General features: G+C 33.4%; 2 protein-coding genes across 6 annotated transcripts; both read left to right on the forward strand.

The window, feature by feature from the left end:
- Nucleotides 1-273: 273 nt before the first annotated feature.
- On the forward strand, nucleotides 274-11,067 carry LOC122275998 (protein REDUCED WALL ACETYLATION 4). Of its 4 annotated transcripts, XM_043085402.1 has the most exons (17): nucleotides 277-591; nucleotides 720-778; nucleotides 1,789-1,880; nucleotides 4,685-4,822; nucleotides 4,947-5,003; nucleotides 5,088-5,160; nucleotides 6,462-6,620; nucleotides 7,229-7,378; nucleotides 7,511-7,766; nucleotides 8,552-8,667; nucleotides 8,755-8,841; nucleotides 8,957-9,045; nucleotides 9,195-9,257; nucleotides 9,412-9,468; nucleotides 10,022-10,118; nucleotides 10,222-10,380; nucleotides 10,606-11,067. In XM_043085402.1, the coding sequence occupies exons 2-17, from the start codon at nucleotides 746-748 to the stop codon at nucleotides 10,609-10,611; spliced, it is 1,632 nt and encodes a 543-aa protein (XP_042941336.1). In that variant the 5' UTR covers nucleotides 277-591; nucleotides 720-745; the 3' UTR covers nucleotides 10,612-11,067. The 4 variants fall into 4 exon arrangements, with proteins under 4 accessions (XP_042941335.1, XP_042941336.1, XP_042941338.1 ...); XM_043085401.1 differs by having other exon boundaries at nucleotides 274-591; nucleotides 7,229-7,766; XM_043085404.1 differs by lacking the exons at nucleotides 277-591; nucleotides 720-778 and adding an exon at nucleotides 2,811-3,113.
- A 4,631-nt stretch (nucleotides 11,068-15,698) lies between these two features.
- Nucleotides 15,699-17,980, forward strand: LOC122275999 (purine permease 21-like). 2 transcript variants are annotated; one of them, XM_043085405.1, is made up of 2 exons: nucleotides 15,699-15,876; nucleotides 16,666-17,980. In XM_043085405.1, exons 1-2 carry the CDS (start codon nucleotides 15,837-15,839, stop codon nucleotides 17,832-17,834), a joined length of 1,209 nt encoding a protein of 402 aa, XP_042941339.1. In that variant the 5' UTR covers nucleotides 15,699-15,836; the 3' UTR covers nucleotides 17,835-17,980. The 2 variants fall into 2 exon arrangements, with proteins under 2 accessions (XP_042941339.1, XP_042941340.1); XM_043085406.1 differs by having other exon boundaries at nucleotides 16,669-17,980.
- The last annotated feature ends 835 nt before the right edge of the window (nucleotides 17,981-18,815 follow it).

An 18,815-nucleotide genomic window follows, 5' to 3' on the forward strand; every position in this document is an offset into this window, starting at 1 on the left:
ATATACTCCTTTTGCATATTATTTGCACACTTTATGAATGGAATATGTTGTTTTGCGTATTGTTTACACACTTTACTAATAGAATGTGTTGCGTCATTTTTTTAAAAATAAATAACTATTTTTATAAAGAATATAAAAAAATAACTGTAATTAGTAAAACTTGAAAAGAAATTACATCACAAAACAAAAAAACAAAGAAATGGAAAAACTTATTTTATCTACACCGACACAACACAAATTCTGATGAAATGAAGAAAATTTTAACAAACGATGTTTTGTTGAACTCAGTTAGCGAGAAAACAAAAGCACAACTACAACCCACCCCCAACAGCTTTGAACCGCTGAGCAGAGAGAGAGAGAGAGAGAGAGAGAGATATTGAGAGGGACGTCCCCTCCGACATTTTCTCTATTCTTTACGCGAAGGCTTTCTTCTTCGTCTCCGTCTCTTTCTTGTATTTAGATCTCTCTCTGTGTGTGTTCGATCTCTAGCTAGGGTTGTTTTTCTTCTTTCTTTTTCTCTCATTTCTCATATATATGATTCCGATGTCCTAGAGATCCAATCGATCTGTTTTGCAATCCTAAGCTTCAAAGGTACTTCTCTGTTCCATCTGCTACTCAAATTTTACAATTCTGTTGTTTCTTTGGTGTTGTTTGTGATATGATTACAATATCGCATTTGTCTGTCATTGATGTGATTAAATTTTCTCGGGATTTCGCAGTTCCCTACCGATTTGAGGGGCCGAAAATGGTGGTTTCGGCGCCACTTACGCCGGGGCAGGTACGGTTTTATGCATGCTTTTGTGTCATACTCTCATTTTTCTGCTTTTTTTTTGACGGAATGCTGAGAACGTCGGACATAATCGGTTGAATTGAATAGGTTATTTGGACTTATAAAAAAATTGAATGTTGAATTTGTGGTTGTGTTAATTGGATAATAACGTGGGTCAGGGTGATGTCTGTGTTCTAGCTTGTGAATTTTTGTTGAACACGTAATCATTATTCTTAAGTGAAAATTGTTTGCCAATTTGAGAGTGGCCACTTGATCTGCAGAGAATTCTATTTCATTCCGTGATGTCTTATTGGCTTATGGAATGGCTACATACATACTTTGTTAGCTCATCATTAGTATTACTGTGTCTGTGTTTATTGGTCCATTCCAAAACTTTGTGCGGATCATGTGTCTGCTTGTCCTAAAGTCATGCTCTTGGTTCACTTTATCAAATTGTTTCTTTCAACGCATTCATTGCAAACTCCAAATTTTCTAAACTCCTTGGATTTATTGTATGTTTTGAAGAAAATTTTAAAGGATTTGTGGTGGCTTTCTTTTGCTTTAATTTTACACTTAAAGTGGACGAAGCATTTCATTTTTGTTATGGTTTTGAGGACTCAGTAGCATAACTATTCCTAAAAGAGGAATGTTTCTACTTGACTCCATGCTGTACACAATTCTCTTCCTACCTGGACACATTTGACTGATCTAAATGCATAACACACTGTCTACTTGTATCTAATATAGGGTGGATGACATCGATACCGTGATTTAGTACCGCAAAATAATAGAATTTAATAACTGTTTTTTTAATAAGTAGAATTTAATAAATCTTTGGTACATGATTACCATAAAACTTTGCAATATAACCTCTTGTATACTATCTTGTGTACTTGGGTTTTGCCTATTGATGCCATGCTGCACATCTTGTTACTGCTCATCTTATCAAGATCTGTTTAATACATATCTGTTCTTTTTGCTTCCCTCTTGTTTAATGGAGCTTCCCTTAATACTTTCAGGTGTCTTTTTTGCTTGGAGTAATACCAATTTTTGTTGCATGGATTTATTCAGAGTTCCTTGAATACAAGAAATCTTCACATCCTTCTAAAGTGTAAGTTTCTTATGTCAACATGGAGACCTACAGATTTTATGGGTTGGGATTATTCGCATGTTTGGTGGTCTTGATTGACGTTCACTTGTTTACATGTTATATGTTTTAACCAATTGCAATCTACTTCCTTTATTTTACTTACCATAAATGTATGCTTAGCTTATTCTTTTTAAAGTACTCACATAAGAAACCATGGATATAGAGCTTGGTTATTAGTAGTAAGCCTTTGCCTTTCAAAGGGTAAAATGATATATGAATTAGTTTTAAGACAGAAGTGTTAGCTAGATTTTTTTTCTTTCTTTTGATTGTATTTTTTCAACTTGTGCCTCTTTTAGAGTCAATTCGACTGCACAAATGAATTATGATCTCTAGTTGGTGTCTATGCCAAACCCGCTTGATAGCCCTGCCCATATTTTACTGGATAAATTAATTATGATACATGGTTAGTGGCCATGCCAAACCCTCTGCTCTTTTACAGTGTTTGAAGGAGTCAAGCAACTAGTGAGTGTGCCTTGGATAAGGGAGAGATTTAATATAGTTCTTCTAGGTTTCTTGATCTGTTGAGCACAAGGTTTAATAAAGCATTGTTAGGGAAGTGGTTTCGGCATTACACTGTAGAGAGGGATTCTTTATGGAGACGTGTAGTTGAAATGAAGTAGGATATTATGAATGGAGGATCATGCCCTTAGGAGGTAGTGGGTGCTTATGTAGTTTGTGTTTGGAAACACATGAGGGGGCTGGGTGGGGGTTTACTTTTTTAGATACGAGTTGGGGAGGGTACTGAGAAACTTTTTTTTTTGATAGGTAAGGGAGGGTACTGAGAAACTGTCAGCATGATCTTGGTGTGCGAATTATTCATCAAAAAAAAAAAAATCTTGGTGTGGGAATTGATCACCAAAGGCATTTTCTGGATTTTTTTTTTGATGTCAGGGAACCTCTCCAAGGCATGCGCTCGTCGGACCCATCCTTGCAGAGTAAATCCCAGTCCTTTGCACCATACCCTTGGAAGTTTCCCTTCACGGAACTGTTTAAATCGCTGGCTTTTCACCAAGGGGTGTGGCCCCAAAGGATTGTTTGCACCCATGAGGCGTTAAACCTTGGACCTTGAAATGAGTGATACCCCAAGACCAAGGTTTTCACCACTTGGGCCAGCCCTTTGGGGTTTTCTGGAGTCTTCTAGTGTTGCTTGTAATAAGGAGGCTTGGGCAGCAAATAACAGGGAGTATTCAAATGGTATTCTTCATTTGAATTTATCTTTTATTATATCTTTTCAGGATTGGGAGGTGGAGTTGGTGATGTTGTCTTTTTTATTTTGGGTTTTATATTTTGTTTGATTTACCTATATATATATATATATAAAGGAGACTGAGGCAAGGGATGATTATAGTATTTGATGGATCCCTTACATAGAGGAGGTAGTTTGAAGTTAATTTGTACCACCAAGCATTATCTATCTAGGAGGACTCCTATTTTGCGTGGAAGAGCATATGGCAAGTCAGTGTACTTTTGAGAGTAAGTTTCTTTGTGTGGATGGTGGCTCTTGGGAAGATTTTGAGTTTAGACAACCTGTTGAACAGAGATGTGATAGTGATGGATTGATTTTGCATGTGCAAAAGGAGTGAGGAATCCATATATCACCTTCTTCTCCATTGCAAAGTGGCACAAGCAATATGGATTGTGATTTTTAGCCTTTCCGAAGTTGATGGATTGTGCTTAGACAAGTGATGATTGTTGGAGAGGTCAACTGGGGGATCACTTCATTTTAGCCATTTGGAGGATGACACCTTCATGTTTATTGTGGAGCTTATGGAGAGAGTAGAATGTCAGATGCTTTGAAGATTGTGAGATGTCGGTGGAAGAACTCAAGAATATGCTGCTCCAATCTCTATAAATGGACCTGGGCGCATAGTATTTCTCTTTACACTAATATTTCTGAATTTATGGATTTATATTCTTTTGTCCATTGAAGGGCTAATCTCTTGTATGCATTTGTGTACTAGGGTTGCGCCTCTCTGCATTTTTTAATGAAATGAATTAACTTTTTAAAAAAGATATTGGGATTGGGCTGGGTGGATTAGGTCATATTTAATCCAGAAAAAGACATGGTCGAGAAATGATATCAAAGACTAATGATGGATCAATGGTGACTGAGGCAACACTTGATGAAACCCTTAAGAGTATGTTGCATCAAATTGACAGGAAGAGTGTTAGTCCAAGATAACATGATGAATATAAAAAGGGTAGGGTCATTTACTACCGCTGTTATTACTTTTTGGCCAGTAATAGAACATTTGATCTCCATTTGATGCTGCAATTTGTTGAATTTGATTGAAATTTAGTTTCCTAAGATGTAATTTACTCATAAATCTTGGCTATGCCTAATTACTTGGTTTCTTAAAAAGCATTTCTACTTATAAAAAAAAATAAAAATCATAAATTAAATGTGTCTCCCTTTTTCCTTTGGTCACATGCGGCTAGGTTTGGATACAAAAAGCATTTCATCTTATCTCATCTAATCATTACAACTTTTCCAAATTTCCACACAAAATATAATAAACAATTCAACATTTTCAAATTCCAAAACAATAATAATATTAAAAAAATAATAGTAAAAATATTTTATTCAACTTTCAACTTTTATCTCAACTCATCTCATCTCAGTTCACTGTCCAAACCTCCCCTAGTCTCCGATCTTCTATTTGATGTATTTTCAAAATTGAGAAGGTTATTATTTTTGAGACGACAGGAAGAAAGAATGTGACTTTTGATGCTAGTATTCTCTGAATAATTTTTCTGGGTTGCAGTCACTCGGACATTAATCTGGTTGAATTGGGAAAGGAGACAATCAAAGAAGATGATCGGGCTGTTTTGCTGGAAGGAGGCCTCACAAGATCAGCATCTGCAAAGTTGCATAGTTCGTCCATGAAATTGAATCTAATTAGGTCACTTGCTATGACTAATCCTTTGTAGTTCTTTTTTTTTTTTTTTTTTAACTAACGGAAAAATGGACTTCCATTTTTTATGTGTCTTTTAAGTGTTCTTACCCTCTGCTCATCATGTTTATAGGTTCTTGACCATGGATGACTCTTTCTTGCTCGAAAATAGAGCCACTTTGAGAGCAATGTAAGTCGCTATTTTTTAAAAATCTCTTTATTGAAATACATAACTTTTAGGCTTTCTGCTTTATATCTTATTACACTCTTGCAGGTCTGAGTTTGGGGCAATTCTGCTGTATTTCTACACATGTGATCGCACGAATATTTTGGGAGAATCTACTAAGGTGCTTTTGTCGTGCTTCTTGATTATGTCTGTTAATCACACGCATGATCCTATTTGGCATAGCTTTATACTTGGATGCTACTCCAAGATATTATGATGCTTACTGATCTCTACGCGGCACTATTTTCTACATAATTCTGGACAATAGTTCTTTTTGTCACTGATTATAGTGCTGCTTCATACCTGTCCATCTTCATGTCATACATAATTTACATTTGGATGACATGAATTTTCATTTGTTGTAACATGCCATAATTGTAAAATATTACATTTTTTAAAATTTTTTTGTTTGGTGTATGTGAAAAACAATTCTTTCCTGTCTGCCATGCTTGCTTACTTTTTCCAAATATGATTGTTGATGGCAAGATTTAGATAGTATCTTTTTTTTTTTTTCCGATAAGTAGTAAGACCACCCTACTTAAGAGTTTTTAACTATCTGAAAGACTATAGTAAGATTTTTCGGTCAAACGCCTCCTATGTTTTACCTAAATTGAGATACAATTCATCTGTTACATATTCAGAAAATATATGGCAATCAGCAAGACTGTCGTGTGAAAAACTTGGAATATTTAAAAATATGAATTAATTTTAAAAAGTATAACTAAAAAAATAATCTCAGAAATTTTTTTTAAAAAAATAGTAAGACCACCCTTTTACTTTCTTTTTTATAAAATATTTACAATGTAAAAGGTTACTTTTTATTTTTTTTTTAATTTTAATTTTATTTTTGAGTAAAATTAATTTTCACGTTGCAGTCTTACTAACTTCAACATGTTTTAAGATAGTAAGGGTGGATGAGATTTTTCTGACTTCATCGAATATCAGAGATATCGTGAGAGGTTATTTCTAAAAAGAAAAAAAATATAGGTAGCGAATCTCAACTTAACCAAAGCACAGGGTCTAGGGGTGGTTGACCAAATATTCCTCATAATTTAGGTACTTACTTTAGTTTGGAGATAGAAATTTTCAATTTTTTTTCAGCTGTCTAGATTCATTATCATTAATGCACCTACAAAAAATTACCTTCAATGCAGCACTTAATTTATATTCAAAACGTACCAATGCTATTGATACAAGAGAATAAAATAACAACCATGCCACTGTATGTTATGGATTGTTTATTACTTTCTTTTTTCGTAAAAGAACATTATATTTTGACATCTTGGATGTAGGTGTCAGAGTCATGCTTTAAACTACTATGTTGTTACACACAATTGGTTGGATTTTTTTTTATAAGCACAATTGGTTGGAATTCATTACTGACAATTTTTATAAATTTTTGGTGATGGTTTCCTTGGGCAGAATTACAATCGTGATCTTTTCCTCTTTCTCTACATTCTCCTTATCATAGTTTCAGCAATGACTTCTTTGAAAAAGCACAGTGATGTGTCAGCATTCTCTGGAAAATCCTTACTTTATCTTAATCGACATCAAACTGAAGAGTGGAAAGGATGGATGCAGGCAAGTACACTTTTCAAAGCTCACAACTTGTGATCAGCAACTATGGTTGCATTTTCTCTTTTCTCATGCTTAGGCCTACCTTTTTTTTATTTTTTTGACGGGGGAACCACCCCACAGCAGAGTCCTTAGGACTCACTCATGGAACCTAAACCCCCGGGGAGACTAGCACAGCAGCCCACCACCATGGCCTCCCACTTAAATTGCAGTTTGATCCCAGGGGGAATCAAACCTGTGACATGGGGCGCATGCACACAAGTTCACCCTTACCACTTGGGCCTACCCACGGGTGGGTACTTAGGCCCGCCCTTTCTTTTAATGATTTCTTTGTTTTTGGATATTTTTGCTTTGGAGCTGCTGGCATTTATACAAACTTAGTTTACATTTCTTTCTAAATTTGCCTCACATGTTCGCACTTTTATTTCATTCCAGCAATACATTATGATTTGGATAATAAATGCTACTAAGAAATTATGAAACTATTTTATTTGGTTTTCATATGTTGGAATGTTAAAGATTGAGGAATGCAACAACCTTTGGGGATATGCCTAATCCTAGGTATCAGTTTAATATCTGAGATGGCATCTACAATTCTGTTTATGTTTTGGCAGGTCCTATTTCTAATGTACCATTACTTTGCTGCGACGGAGATATACAATGCAATACGTGTCTTTATCGCTGCATATGTTTGGATGACTGGTTTTGGAAACTTCTCCTATTATTACATTCGAAAGGATTTTAGCCTTGCACGCTTTACCCAGGTAATAGACTGTACAACCATTTCATTCAAAGACTCAATTAACTGTTTTTCTTTAAATCTTCTTTCCATATATAGTGATAATTCCATATATAGTGATAATCAAAATCTTCTAAATCTCTATTATACAATGCAGATGATGTGGCGGTTAAATTTCTTTGTGGCGTTTTGCTGCATTGTTCTTAATAATGACTACATGCTGTACTATATTTGTCCAATGCACACGCTTTTCACTTTAATGGTGTATGGAGCCCTTGGGATTTTTAACAAGTACAATGAGATACGCTCAGTGATGGCTGTGAAGATTCTTGCATGCTTTCTCGTGGTTATCTTGATTTGGGAAATTCCTGGAGTTTTCTACATATTCTGGCGTCCACTAGCATTCCTTTTAGGTTAGTAACCTACCTGTGTTACCTTTTTAATGTTTTAACTTTAATTTGGTGCTAAATTAATTATTAATATGAAAGTTACTGAGTCATTTCATAGCTCTGCTTGTCAGCTTGCTTGATTTTAGCCTTCAAGTGATCTTTGCCAAAATTTTTGGGCACACAACTTGGACTTGAAATCTAAAGCTTTAGTTTTTTGGCATTTATATTTGGAAGTGTTTTGGTTAGGTCTCATCTTTTGTCATTGTGTTTTTGTTGTTGTTGTTGATGATGTTATCTCTTGACCGCAATTATATGTATACTTTTATGTTTTACTTTTATCTCCCTTGAACTTTGATTTTTCACCACCTTCCCCTTTTAATGGGAATTTTATTTATTGTAAACTTCTGTCCTTAAACTATTTTTGTTCTCATCAGACTCTATTTGATCATGATTATTAACTCAAGCTCTCCTCCTGGTTTTCTTATTATTCTTCCTCTGATTTTCTTCTTATTGTGTTTGTGGGGTAAGATCTTTGTAAGGAATGATGACTGAATCTGTTTTAGTTTTTTACTTTCTAACTTATAAAAAAAAAAAAAAAAAAGGGTTTGCCTGCTTTCTAGATTGTAGTAGGTATTTCCTTGTATACTTCCTGTGTACTTGGCTGTGCCTATTCTTGATAATAAAATTTCTTTTCAATTATATAAAAAAAAAGTTATTTGCTTCTTCCCCTACTTTTCTCTCTTTTCCTTTCTATCCTTCTCAATTCCTAGCGTCTTTTGCGTGTACTTAACAGTTGCTTCTGATGACAGGGTATACTGATCCTGCAAAACCAGATCTCCCTCGTCTGCATGAATGGCATTTCAGATCTGGACTTGATCGGTATATATGGATCATTGGAATGATATATGCATATTACCACCCCAATGTAATCTCTTGAATGTTCGATCATCTGTTAAGTCTTGCTTTCTTTGGTTTGCCAACTACTAAATTTTCAAAAAATTGAACTTGTTAGGTTGAGAAATGGATGGAAAAATTGGAGGAGTCTGAAACTAAGAGGAGAATCTCAATCAAAGCAAGCATTGTTGCAGTCGCTTCATTTGTGAGTTGCATGATCTTGTGACCACATCATATGCATTTTTTGCTTATAGATTATTAACGATCTATTTTGGATTTTCTCACTTATCATCTTTACTTCATTTTAATATCTTTTCTAGGTTGGTTACATGTGGTACGAATATGTTTACAAGCTGGACAAGGTTACATACAACAAACTTCATCCTTACACATCATGGATTCCAATAACGTGCGTACTGACTAGTTGCTATATTTGTCCTATTTTATCTTTACTTTTGGGAGTGTGTATGTGGAATCTTGTAAAGTTTCACATCGACGTTCAATCAATTACCCTTTTTTGTTCATTTCCAGCATCTTACGTGACCTTTGTTATTGCAGTGTGTATATTTGCTTGCGGAACTTCACTCAGCAGTTTCGGAGTTTCTCATTGACTCTTTTTGCGTATGTTTTCTTGTCTTTATAATGAAACCATTCCATTTTTGAGACACCCCCTTTTCAGTGATTGAATGGCTTTATTCTTCGTTTTTTAATAAATTCAAATGAATTCCGCTACCATATTTTGAAGGTTCTTTAATGTTCTACTTGGCATTATTAGGTGGCTTGGAAAGATAACTTTGGAGACCTATATTTCACAGTTCCACATCTGGTTGAGGTGTGTAAAATCATTTATCTTTCACTGGTTTGGAGACCTATATAACAAATCTGTATTTATTAATTTATATATTTTAAGAACATCCTTTTTTTTTATTTTTTTTATTTTATTTTTTATAAGTATGAAATTTATATTTTAAGAACATCCTAGCATGGTATCATTTTTAATTCTCTTTGATGTTGTCTTATATAATTGCTTAACCTCATGTGACCCTTCTCGGGAGTGAATTAATGCTATGGTTTCGAAAGCTTTTCCTTATTTACACTTGGTGGATGAGATATTTAAGCTTTCTTGTTAAGATTTCCATGTGATATTTGGATATTTTTTTTATTGTCTAAATTGATATTATGGTAAAGGTAGTCACTTTCTCTTCCTCTAACAATTCCAAGAAAAATTACTAATGAATTATGAAACAGTACCAAATTGCAAATGTACAGAGAAAATAATTTGGTAGAGATAAGAGATAAAATGAGAGAATATTAAAAGAAATCTGAAAACAGACCATACTGATTCAACTCAAATGTGTTTCTAACTTCCCTCTATCTATCTGCAGATCAAGCGTGCCTAATGGACAGCCCAAGTTGCTTCTTTCTTTTGTACCAGAATATCCCATGCTTAACTTCATGCTCACTACTGCTATTTATGTCATTGTAAGCTTATTTCTTCTTGACCCTTAATTTATGAAGGCCGCCAGTACTATTCATGTCCCATTTTTTATGCATTTTTTGCTGCACTCTGAACTTGCTTATGCAGGTATCTCTTCGGATTTTTGAATTAACCAATACGCTGAAGACAGTTTTTATACCCACAAAAGACAACCGGCGGCTGCTGAATAATTTTCTTGCTGGGTCTGCCATTTCCCTGTGTTTGTATTTCTTATCACTCGTTCTTCTTCAGATCCCTCATTCACCGGTAATTCCATTTATGGCACTTGAAATTTTCTTTTTGCTACATAATGGCACTTAATTGTTTATTAGGGAGAGTTTTCATATTTTGAATTTGCGAAGGGCTTTGTCATAATTGTGGGTCAGAGATTCTGGTATATAATATATACATACACAGTATTTAAACGATCTCTGAGCTCAACTAGATGTTCTTACTGCATATGTTGACTAGTAACTGAAATTCCTCTTACAGGCCTGACAAATTAAGACTTAGGACAGAATTACATAGATGTTTCCTGTCGGATGTACAAAAAGTATCGTGGCGGGAGTTAAATAAGGGGACTTTGGAAGATGTTGGTTGCAAATCTAGCTTTAAAAGCAAAATTTCCAATGGGCTGGAGAGACTTGCCCTCACTGCTGCATCAGGGCTGAAATTAGAAGTCTGATATACATTTCTCATGTGGCAGAGGGCAGGAAATGACAGGAAAGATCTTTTTGTTTCTTCTTCCCTTTTTGTAATACTGCTGAATGGTGCATATAAATTCTTTCTTCTTGGTGTTCAATCATTAAAGAAAATATAGGATCCTGTGACATATATCACTTGTCTGGCATCAAAGAAATTCGAGATTCATTGCTAATGTAACTTTGATTGTCAATGTTGTGTTACATGATTGGAGCATATTTGAATTTTCAATTGGAAATCTTAATTCTGAGATTTTTTTTTTTTTGTTTTTAATATTCTTGGAACATTGTTCATACCCGCTGGATTTGAGTAACGCATTCTCAGTTCTCAATTTTGTTTTTAACACCTCGAGCATCCCCATCCGGTGTCCCAAACACCGAATTCCCTATAATTTGAAAAAATATTTAGAAATTTTATCCCAAACCACCCTCCATCCCATTCCCCATTTTGGGATTTAGGGATGTGGTTGCTACAGTAAGTCCCTAAATATGAGGATCTACTATTTGTCTCCAAACCATTTTTATATTGATAAAATTATTTGTAGTTAAGTTTATAAAAGGAGGTGAGAGAAAAATGTAATAAAGAAATAATAAAGAAATGTTATTTTAATAAAATAGAGAAAATATAGGGAATGAGATATAGGAGGTTTTTGAAAGATGAGTAAAATTTAAGGAAAAATTTTAGGAAATGTACTTTTTAGTTAAATTATAGGAAATTTTATAGGGAATAAGATGTGAATGCTCTTATGTTACCATCCATTCCAAATTGACCGCTTCATCAGATATTGTGCAATTGTCAGATAGAGGAAGCATTGTTTCGTATGTTTAATGCATTGCCTTCTTTATTATTCTTTATCGCAGAAATGGATGATATAGAAAAATAGAAAGGAATAATAGAAGCGGATTTGTTTTTTTCTCTTTCAAATGCCTTGTGCCCAATCTTCCAGCTCCTCACACCAACCTCCTCTCATGACCTTTTAGTTCCGGTCCATGCTTGTTGCATTATCAACTCCTTTGGCACCGTATTTGTCGATAAAATGACGCTCCCTAAGACTGGTATCAGTCAAATTTGGACAAGATCGACGTCCCCAGCGGACTGGTGTTGCAATAGAAGAAGTAATGAAGCTGAAGATCCCGCCAAATATGCCGTTCTAGAAGCCAAGGATTCCCTTGGTTCTGAAGGTCTGGCTCATGGCGTCAAAGGTGTAGGCATAGGTTATACACGTGCGTATAGTATGGAGCTTGGATTTTGTTGTGTCGAAGGGTTTGAGAGGTAGGATTTAGTGGTGCTGAGCTTGACATGGTTTGGAGAGTTTTTGGCTGGGACTTGGGAGGGGATACCAGGGCGCCCGGTGGAGAAGGATGGGGTTTGGAGGTGTTAGGCAGTGACGGAGCTAGGAAGTTTTCTGCACCAGGGTGGGGGTGAATTTTCGACACATTGAAATTTAAAAATCATAAAATATAAATATATATAAAATTAGATTTCAATAATTTACAATACATACGCAGAAATAAAATTCTAAAAATAAAACATCTTAATATATGTTTCAAATTTTTGATGATAATGTTTTATAAAATAATATTCATATATTATTATTTTTATAATAAAATATTTAAAATTTATTTATTTCGTATAACTATCAATTGATTTTTTAGAATGTCATTTTTCATTTTAATATATATGTAAGCTAGTTTATTAAATTTCATATAAAATCTACATATTTTCATGTCGCATTAAGCATATGATACTATAATAGAGACCTTAGAGAAGATTTTTCGTGCTTAATGAAGTCTAGATGATAAAACCTCAACTATTTTTCATATAAATTACTAATTTTAAATGATTTTTCTTGTATTTTTATTTTTGATTCCAAATTAAGAATTCTAATATTGTATAAAAAATAAAAAACTTTGGGATCCATATTAACAAGTTTATTATTTCTCCTAAACTTAATTTTGATTTAATTTTGATGAGATCACACTCTTAAAAATAAATAATATATAAGAATCATACAAAATTTTGAGACTAGGAAAAAAATTGAAAAGATATTTCTAAGTATATTAAAATTTTATAGAGTATATAGAGATTATAATTTTTTTTGGAAGGGCCATTTTCTATCTTTATAAAATTATGATTAAAAACTAAGGTATATTTTGATTTTTCAAAAAATCTTGGGGCGATGGCCTCTCCCTTAGAAGCATGTTGTTCCACCACTGGTGTTAGGTGTAGGAAGACGGCGGTGTTTTCCGTTTGATGGGGGACAGAGAAGGGTTCACCCGACATTGGTTTCAGATTTCTTGCAACTTCATTATTGGTACGGTTAAGACTTGCTGAAGTGTGGAAGCATCTTTGTTGCCATAATTCGTATCATTGTTAATGGATTATACATATATAAAGAATAATTTTGATGAATATAAGATGAATTTAAATTTTAATTATTTTATTTATATAAATCTCTACGTTAGAATAGTTATTTTTTTTATATTATATACTAATAAAATAATATAAAATAAATTTAATTTTGACTATTCATATCAAATTTCTATATTGGATTATCTATTTATTTATTATGTAGTAATGAGTAATTAATAATTTAAAAAATATTTATTTTTTAATTATTAATTTATTTCATTTTATCATATTTTATTATTTAATTTAAAAAAAATGATGGAAGTTTATGAATATAAATAGAGACAAGAGAGAGTGTGTTATAAAAAATAATAAAATAAATATTTAATATATGTATAGTAACTATTAATTTTAATTTTAGTTTTAGATTTACTATAGCTAAAACTACTGTAGCGAGTGTTTTTCTAATTTAATGTGAACGTATTTGATGTTTTAATAATTAAAAGGTATAATAATTATTTTACATTTAAATAATCCGGCGAGCGTGGTCTCATGACTTTCTGTGGACCGAAAGCCGTAACGTCGCAGCAAGGCTTGGCATTTGGTTGATTCACACTTTCAACGTCACATGAACATCATCGTTACTGGTTTACCAAAAGTCGTCATACACAGACACCCCCACCATTTCGGTTAGATTATGGTCAATTTCACACGCTGTAGGCACTAGTGATGAACTCTCACTCACGATGCCAAGGGATTCTCCAATCAAGAGAAAGAATCCAAAAAATAAAAGTTGGAAAAGAAACAGTAAATATTTGTCCTTTTGCATAAGGCCAATTTAGAAAAATAAGCTCCAGATGGAGGCCAGGCTGCTCCAACTTGACAGCTCGAGCCTTTTCGTCCGTTGACTAAGGGTAGTCTAATCTCAAAAGTGTTTATAATTTTATTTTTAAATATTATTAAAAAAATAAATATTTTTAATTTTAAAATTTTCGATTTTTTTATTTAATCATTATATAATTTTTATAAATTAAAAAAATGAAATATTTTCAAATTAAAAAAAAAACATTATATTATAATAATATTTTAATTTATAATATTTTAATTTAATTTCTTTTCTTCTTTATTTTTTAAAAATTTAATAAAATACCTTAATTCAAATTATTTTATTATTCTCTATAAATTATTTTAATACTATTCATAAAATTTTCAATATTATCATTCAAATATACCAAAATAAGGATGAGAAAAGTTTCTATGTCGCTCATGTTTGACCTGCCTAGTCGACCACTGGTTAAAAAAAAAATTTTTACTTGATAATTAAAAAAATGATTTTAAATATATTTATGTATTTTTTATTTTTTAAAAATATTTAAATATATTAAAAAATATGAAAAAAAAGAAAAAAAATATGTTGGGTGGCATAATAGCCCGATCCAATAAGAATTTAGAAGATGTTTTTTCACACACTAGTGAAGGTAGAAAGCGTCATTGTTTAGATTCAAAAATTATTTTATCTTATTATTATATATTTTTTTAAAATTTTTATATAAAATATAATAAATAATTTAATTTTTTTAAATTTAAATTTTAAAATATTAATATTATTAAAAAATAATATTTTATTTAAAACCATCTGTCCCATCGTACTCATTTAAGGATTTAAATCAATCACTACGGGGCAAACCCACCCAGGACAAAGGTGGTGCATCTTTGAAAGAATTGAAGTTAGAATAGGTGGGCCCCACCTCATCAGTTTCTCAGCTACCGCCATCCACATAACTGGACGCCACTTGAACTGATTAGCTTTCCTCAATTCAATTATATATACCGCCACTTGAGGCCCCACCAAACATGATGTTTCACTCAATCTATGGCTTTGTATTTAAGACAATGCATATGTCCTTATCCCGTCAATTATTTCCAGCTTTCTCCGCTTTATGCATGGGCCTCTCCGTCTCATTTAATTCTATCTATTTTATTTTTAAGTTTTATTACGTATTAATATTAATTTATTTATATTTAAAATTTAAATTAATATTATTTTTAATAAAATTTATTTTTTAATTAATCATATTAAATTAATATACATATTAATATATAATTATACTTATAACTATATTTTTTTATATTATTTAAAAAATTTAATCATAAAAAATAGTATTTACAGTTATAAAATATATAAAAAAAACTAATTTTTAATAATATTATAACATTAGTTATTAAATATTAATATTGCAAAATCTATGTTATATTTATTTATCTTTAAATTATTAAAAATATATGAATAGAAAATTGTAAGAAATCTTCGGTCTCTTTTTAACCCCTTATAAAATTGGTCAAGAGGCAGATTTAATTCCGAGCAACTGATGATTACTTAAGTTAATACACAAAAAATAAATAAATAAAATAGATCCAGGTGTCTAATTTTAATTTTAATGGTTAAGTACGTACCCCAAGACTACTGTCACTGACTTATATAGATGGGTCCGCCCTTGGAATAGTAAAAACAATAATATTAATAGAATTCAACGTTTATTGCACTGAGACACACCCATCGATCAGCCGCCAAAACTGCACGTTGCGCATGATTAATCATTTTCATTGATCTGTGTATCTCTCTCTCTCTCTCTCTCTCTCATCTTCATCTTGGGAACTTCTTGACATTTGACATGGGAGAATTAGCTCAAGAAGTGCAGCTCCACATCATGAGTAAGTTAAGCTTCCATAAATGATTTATTAATTAGCGAGAAAGAATTTGGTTTTCTTATTTTTATATTTTCAGTGGTCAGAGTTAGTATAGACTTGGAGAAATATAGATTTAGTTTGATATTCAGCACTACAATCGCTGCACATACATCAACTCTGAATCAGATGCTGTACTGTCAAGTGTACATGTGATCTTCCTACGTCCTTGAAGAACAAGATATGGGTCCTTTCTCTTCAGTTTATGGAATTACTACGCTAATAATAGATAAAAATCTTGGAAATATCCCATCTCTGTAGATAAGCTCATGATGTCTAGAGTTGTAATCCAAGGAATAGTTGAGGTAATTTATTCGACAAGGAATTCTGTGAACAGCCTCTTAAGGCCCTGATATAAAGCATTAATATATTCGAGCTTAATTATACCATGCCACAGCCAAAGTAGATTTACTTTTCTACGTGATCCATATATCAGAACTGAGAAGAGGCTCTTGGAATTTGATTATACGAGGTAAACTAAGGTCCAGAATGCAAAAAAGAAATATCACAGGCATGAAAAACATGATCCTGATATATTTGAGGATTCTGAAGTAGATCAGGTGAGAGATGAAATTAGACCCCTTTTAAGTTCTAACACCAAAATATGTAGATCAAGTGAAGAAGATAAGAACAGCCCAGATCGAGTGTGCAAAAGAACTGATCAAATCGATCGATGTAACTTTTTTCATACCATATATATATATATATATATGTATATATATTCTAATCCAGCTTTCGTTGTATTATTGCTCTTAGCAGCTGGTCATGGGGAGGACAGAGAAGCAAACTCAACTGAGCAACTGCATCTCAGCAGCCAAGCAACAATCGGTCAACGTGGAAATTATATGCGGTGGGTGCGGTTGGGCATCTACGCACTTTTTCTCCTCTCTGGGCAGTCGGTAGCGTTACTCCTGGGAAGGTTGTATTACGACAAAGGTGGAAAGAGCGTATGGTTAGGAACCCTTGTGCAGCTTGCTGGCTTCCCTCTCCTCCTTCCCTACCTCATTATCTCAGCACCCAAAAGACACAGTACCAGTACAGACACATTAATCCACTCAAAACGACCCTCCGTCTTGATACTTTCATCAGTTTATGTAACTCTTGGCCTTCTTGTAGCAGCAGACTGCTTCTTGTATTCAGTTGGGCTGAAGTATCTTCCTGTATCTACTTACTCCCTCATTTGTTCCTCACAGTTAGCTTTCAATGCGTTTTTCTCTTTCTTCCTTAATTCCCAAAAGTTCACTCCTTTCATAATCAATTCTCTTGTCCTTCTCACCATATCCTCCGTTCTCCTTGTTTTTCAAACAGATTCTGCAGACCCTTCTGGATTCTCTAAAGCAAAGTATGTAATTGGGTTCATATGCACTATTGGTGCATCTGCAGGATATGGGTTGGTGCTTTCCCTTACACAGCTTGCCTTTAAGAAGGTTATAAAAAGGGAGACATTTGCAGCCATCACCGACATGATAATCTATCAATCAGTAATTGCAACATCAGCTACTGTGGTGGCACTTTTCGCTAGTGGAGAGTGGAAGGGTTTGAACAGAGAAATGGAAGAGTTTCAACTGGGGAAGGTCTCATATCTCATGACTTTGATTTGGACAACCATATCGTGGCAGGCTTTCTCTGTTGGCTGTGTAGGGTTGATTCTTGAGGTGTCTTCCCTCTTCTCCAATTCCATAAGTGTTCTAGGTTTGCCGATTGTTCCGGTTATGGCAGTGATCTTTTTCCACGATAAACTTGGTGGAATAAAGGTGATCTCCATGGTTTTGGCTGTTTGGGGATTTGTTTCGTATCTCTATCAGCAGTACCTCGACGATTACGAGTCCAAGCCTCATGAAAATAGAAATGATCATAATGAAGTTTCAAATGCTTCCCCAAAGAGATCATCAGAGCTGGTTGATGGAAAAGACAGGCCTAGCTAGATAGATCAGTGCTGTGAGGCCAAATATGGTATGAAACAGCAGATATATGATCATCATATATTTACGTAGATTGAATATTGCAGGCTAAATAGTACTAAAAGACAAGCAGACATCATGCAATAAGCAATATTGTCCCTTTTCGATCATTCGTGCATGTGTACGGAGTTCTACTTATTCAGGTTTTTTTCCTCTGTAGATTGATGTTAATTAATTATCATATATAGGACTGCATGGCACCAAGAAAAAATTCCCCCCGGCCACGCCTTTCTTCAAGGTTAATGATCTTGTTAGATCCGCTTCCTATATTGAAAAACAAAGGGTTTTTAGCAATATCCCAGCTTGCGGAATGTAAAAAATCAGATTAAAAAAGAATAATAAAAGATCAGTTTTCTTATCTCTAATCACTCTGGTACGTTCATATGATATATTTTAAGTAGTTTTTTTTTTATTTATTTAAATAATTGATATGAGAAATCAAGGGTACTGTACGCGATTGAGATTGACAAATTAATAAAAATATATAATAATATTAGCAGGCCTCAATATATATTTTTTGGGATATCGACGAGTATTAATATAATTAGTTCGAACAAGACTAACAAAACAAAATCTGACTGGGAATTAAGACTCGAGTGACACTCCATACCCTAATGAAATGAAGTTCTTCCAAAAGTACTATAGAGCTAATTGGCCGGTGGAGAATATATGATATATATAGGACGCGGATCACCTCGGATTTAGGATGTTTTGTCTTCACTTCTATGGCATTATATATTTGTACGTACATCTTATACATATATGCAGTATCAATATTCACTAAGTTTATATACATCTTATATTCTTGAGAAATAACACAAAAAACGACGCATTCGTTTTCTCTCTCCAACGAAAAAGCTTTCTAGAGAAGGTCCAAAAATCTTACATTCTCCATCTAGATGGCTCTCATTCCGCGGTCTGTATAGCTAGGTACTATTCCATTGA

The sequence above is a fragment of the Carya illinoinensis genome, chromosome 9 (assembly GCF_018687715.1).
Source record: "Carya illinoinensis cultivar Pawnee chromosome 9, C.illinoinensisPawnee_v1, whole genome shotgun sequence".
NCBI lineage: Eukaryota > Viridiplantae > Streptophyta > Magnoliopsida > Fagales > Juglandaceae > Carya > Carya illinoinensis.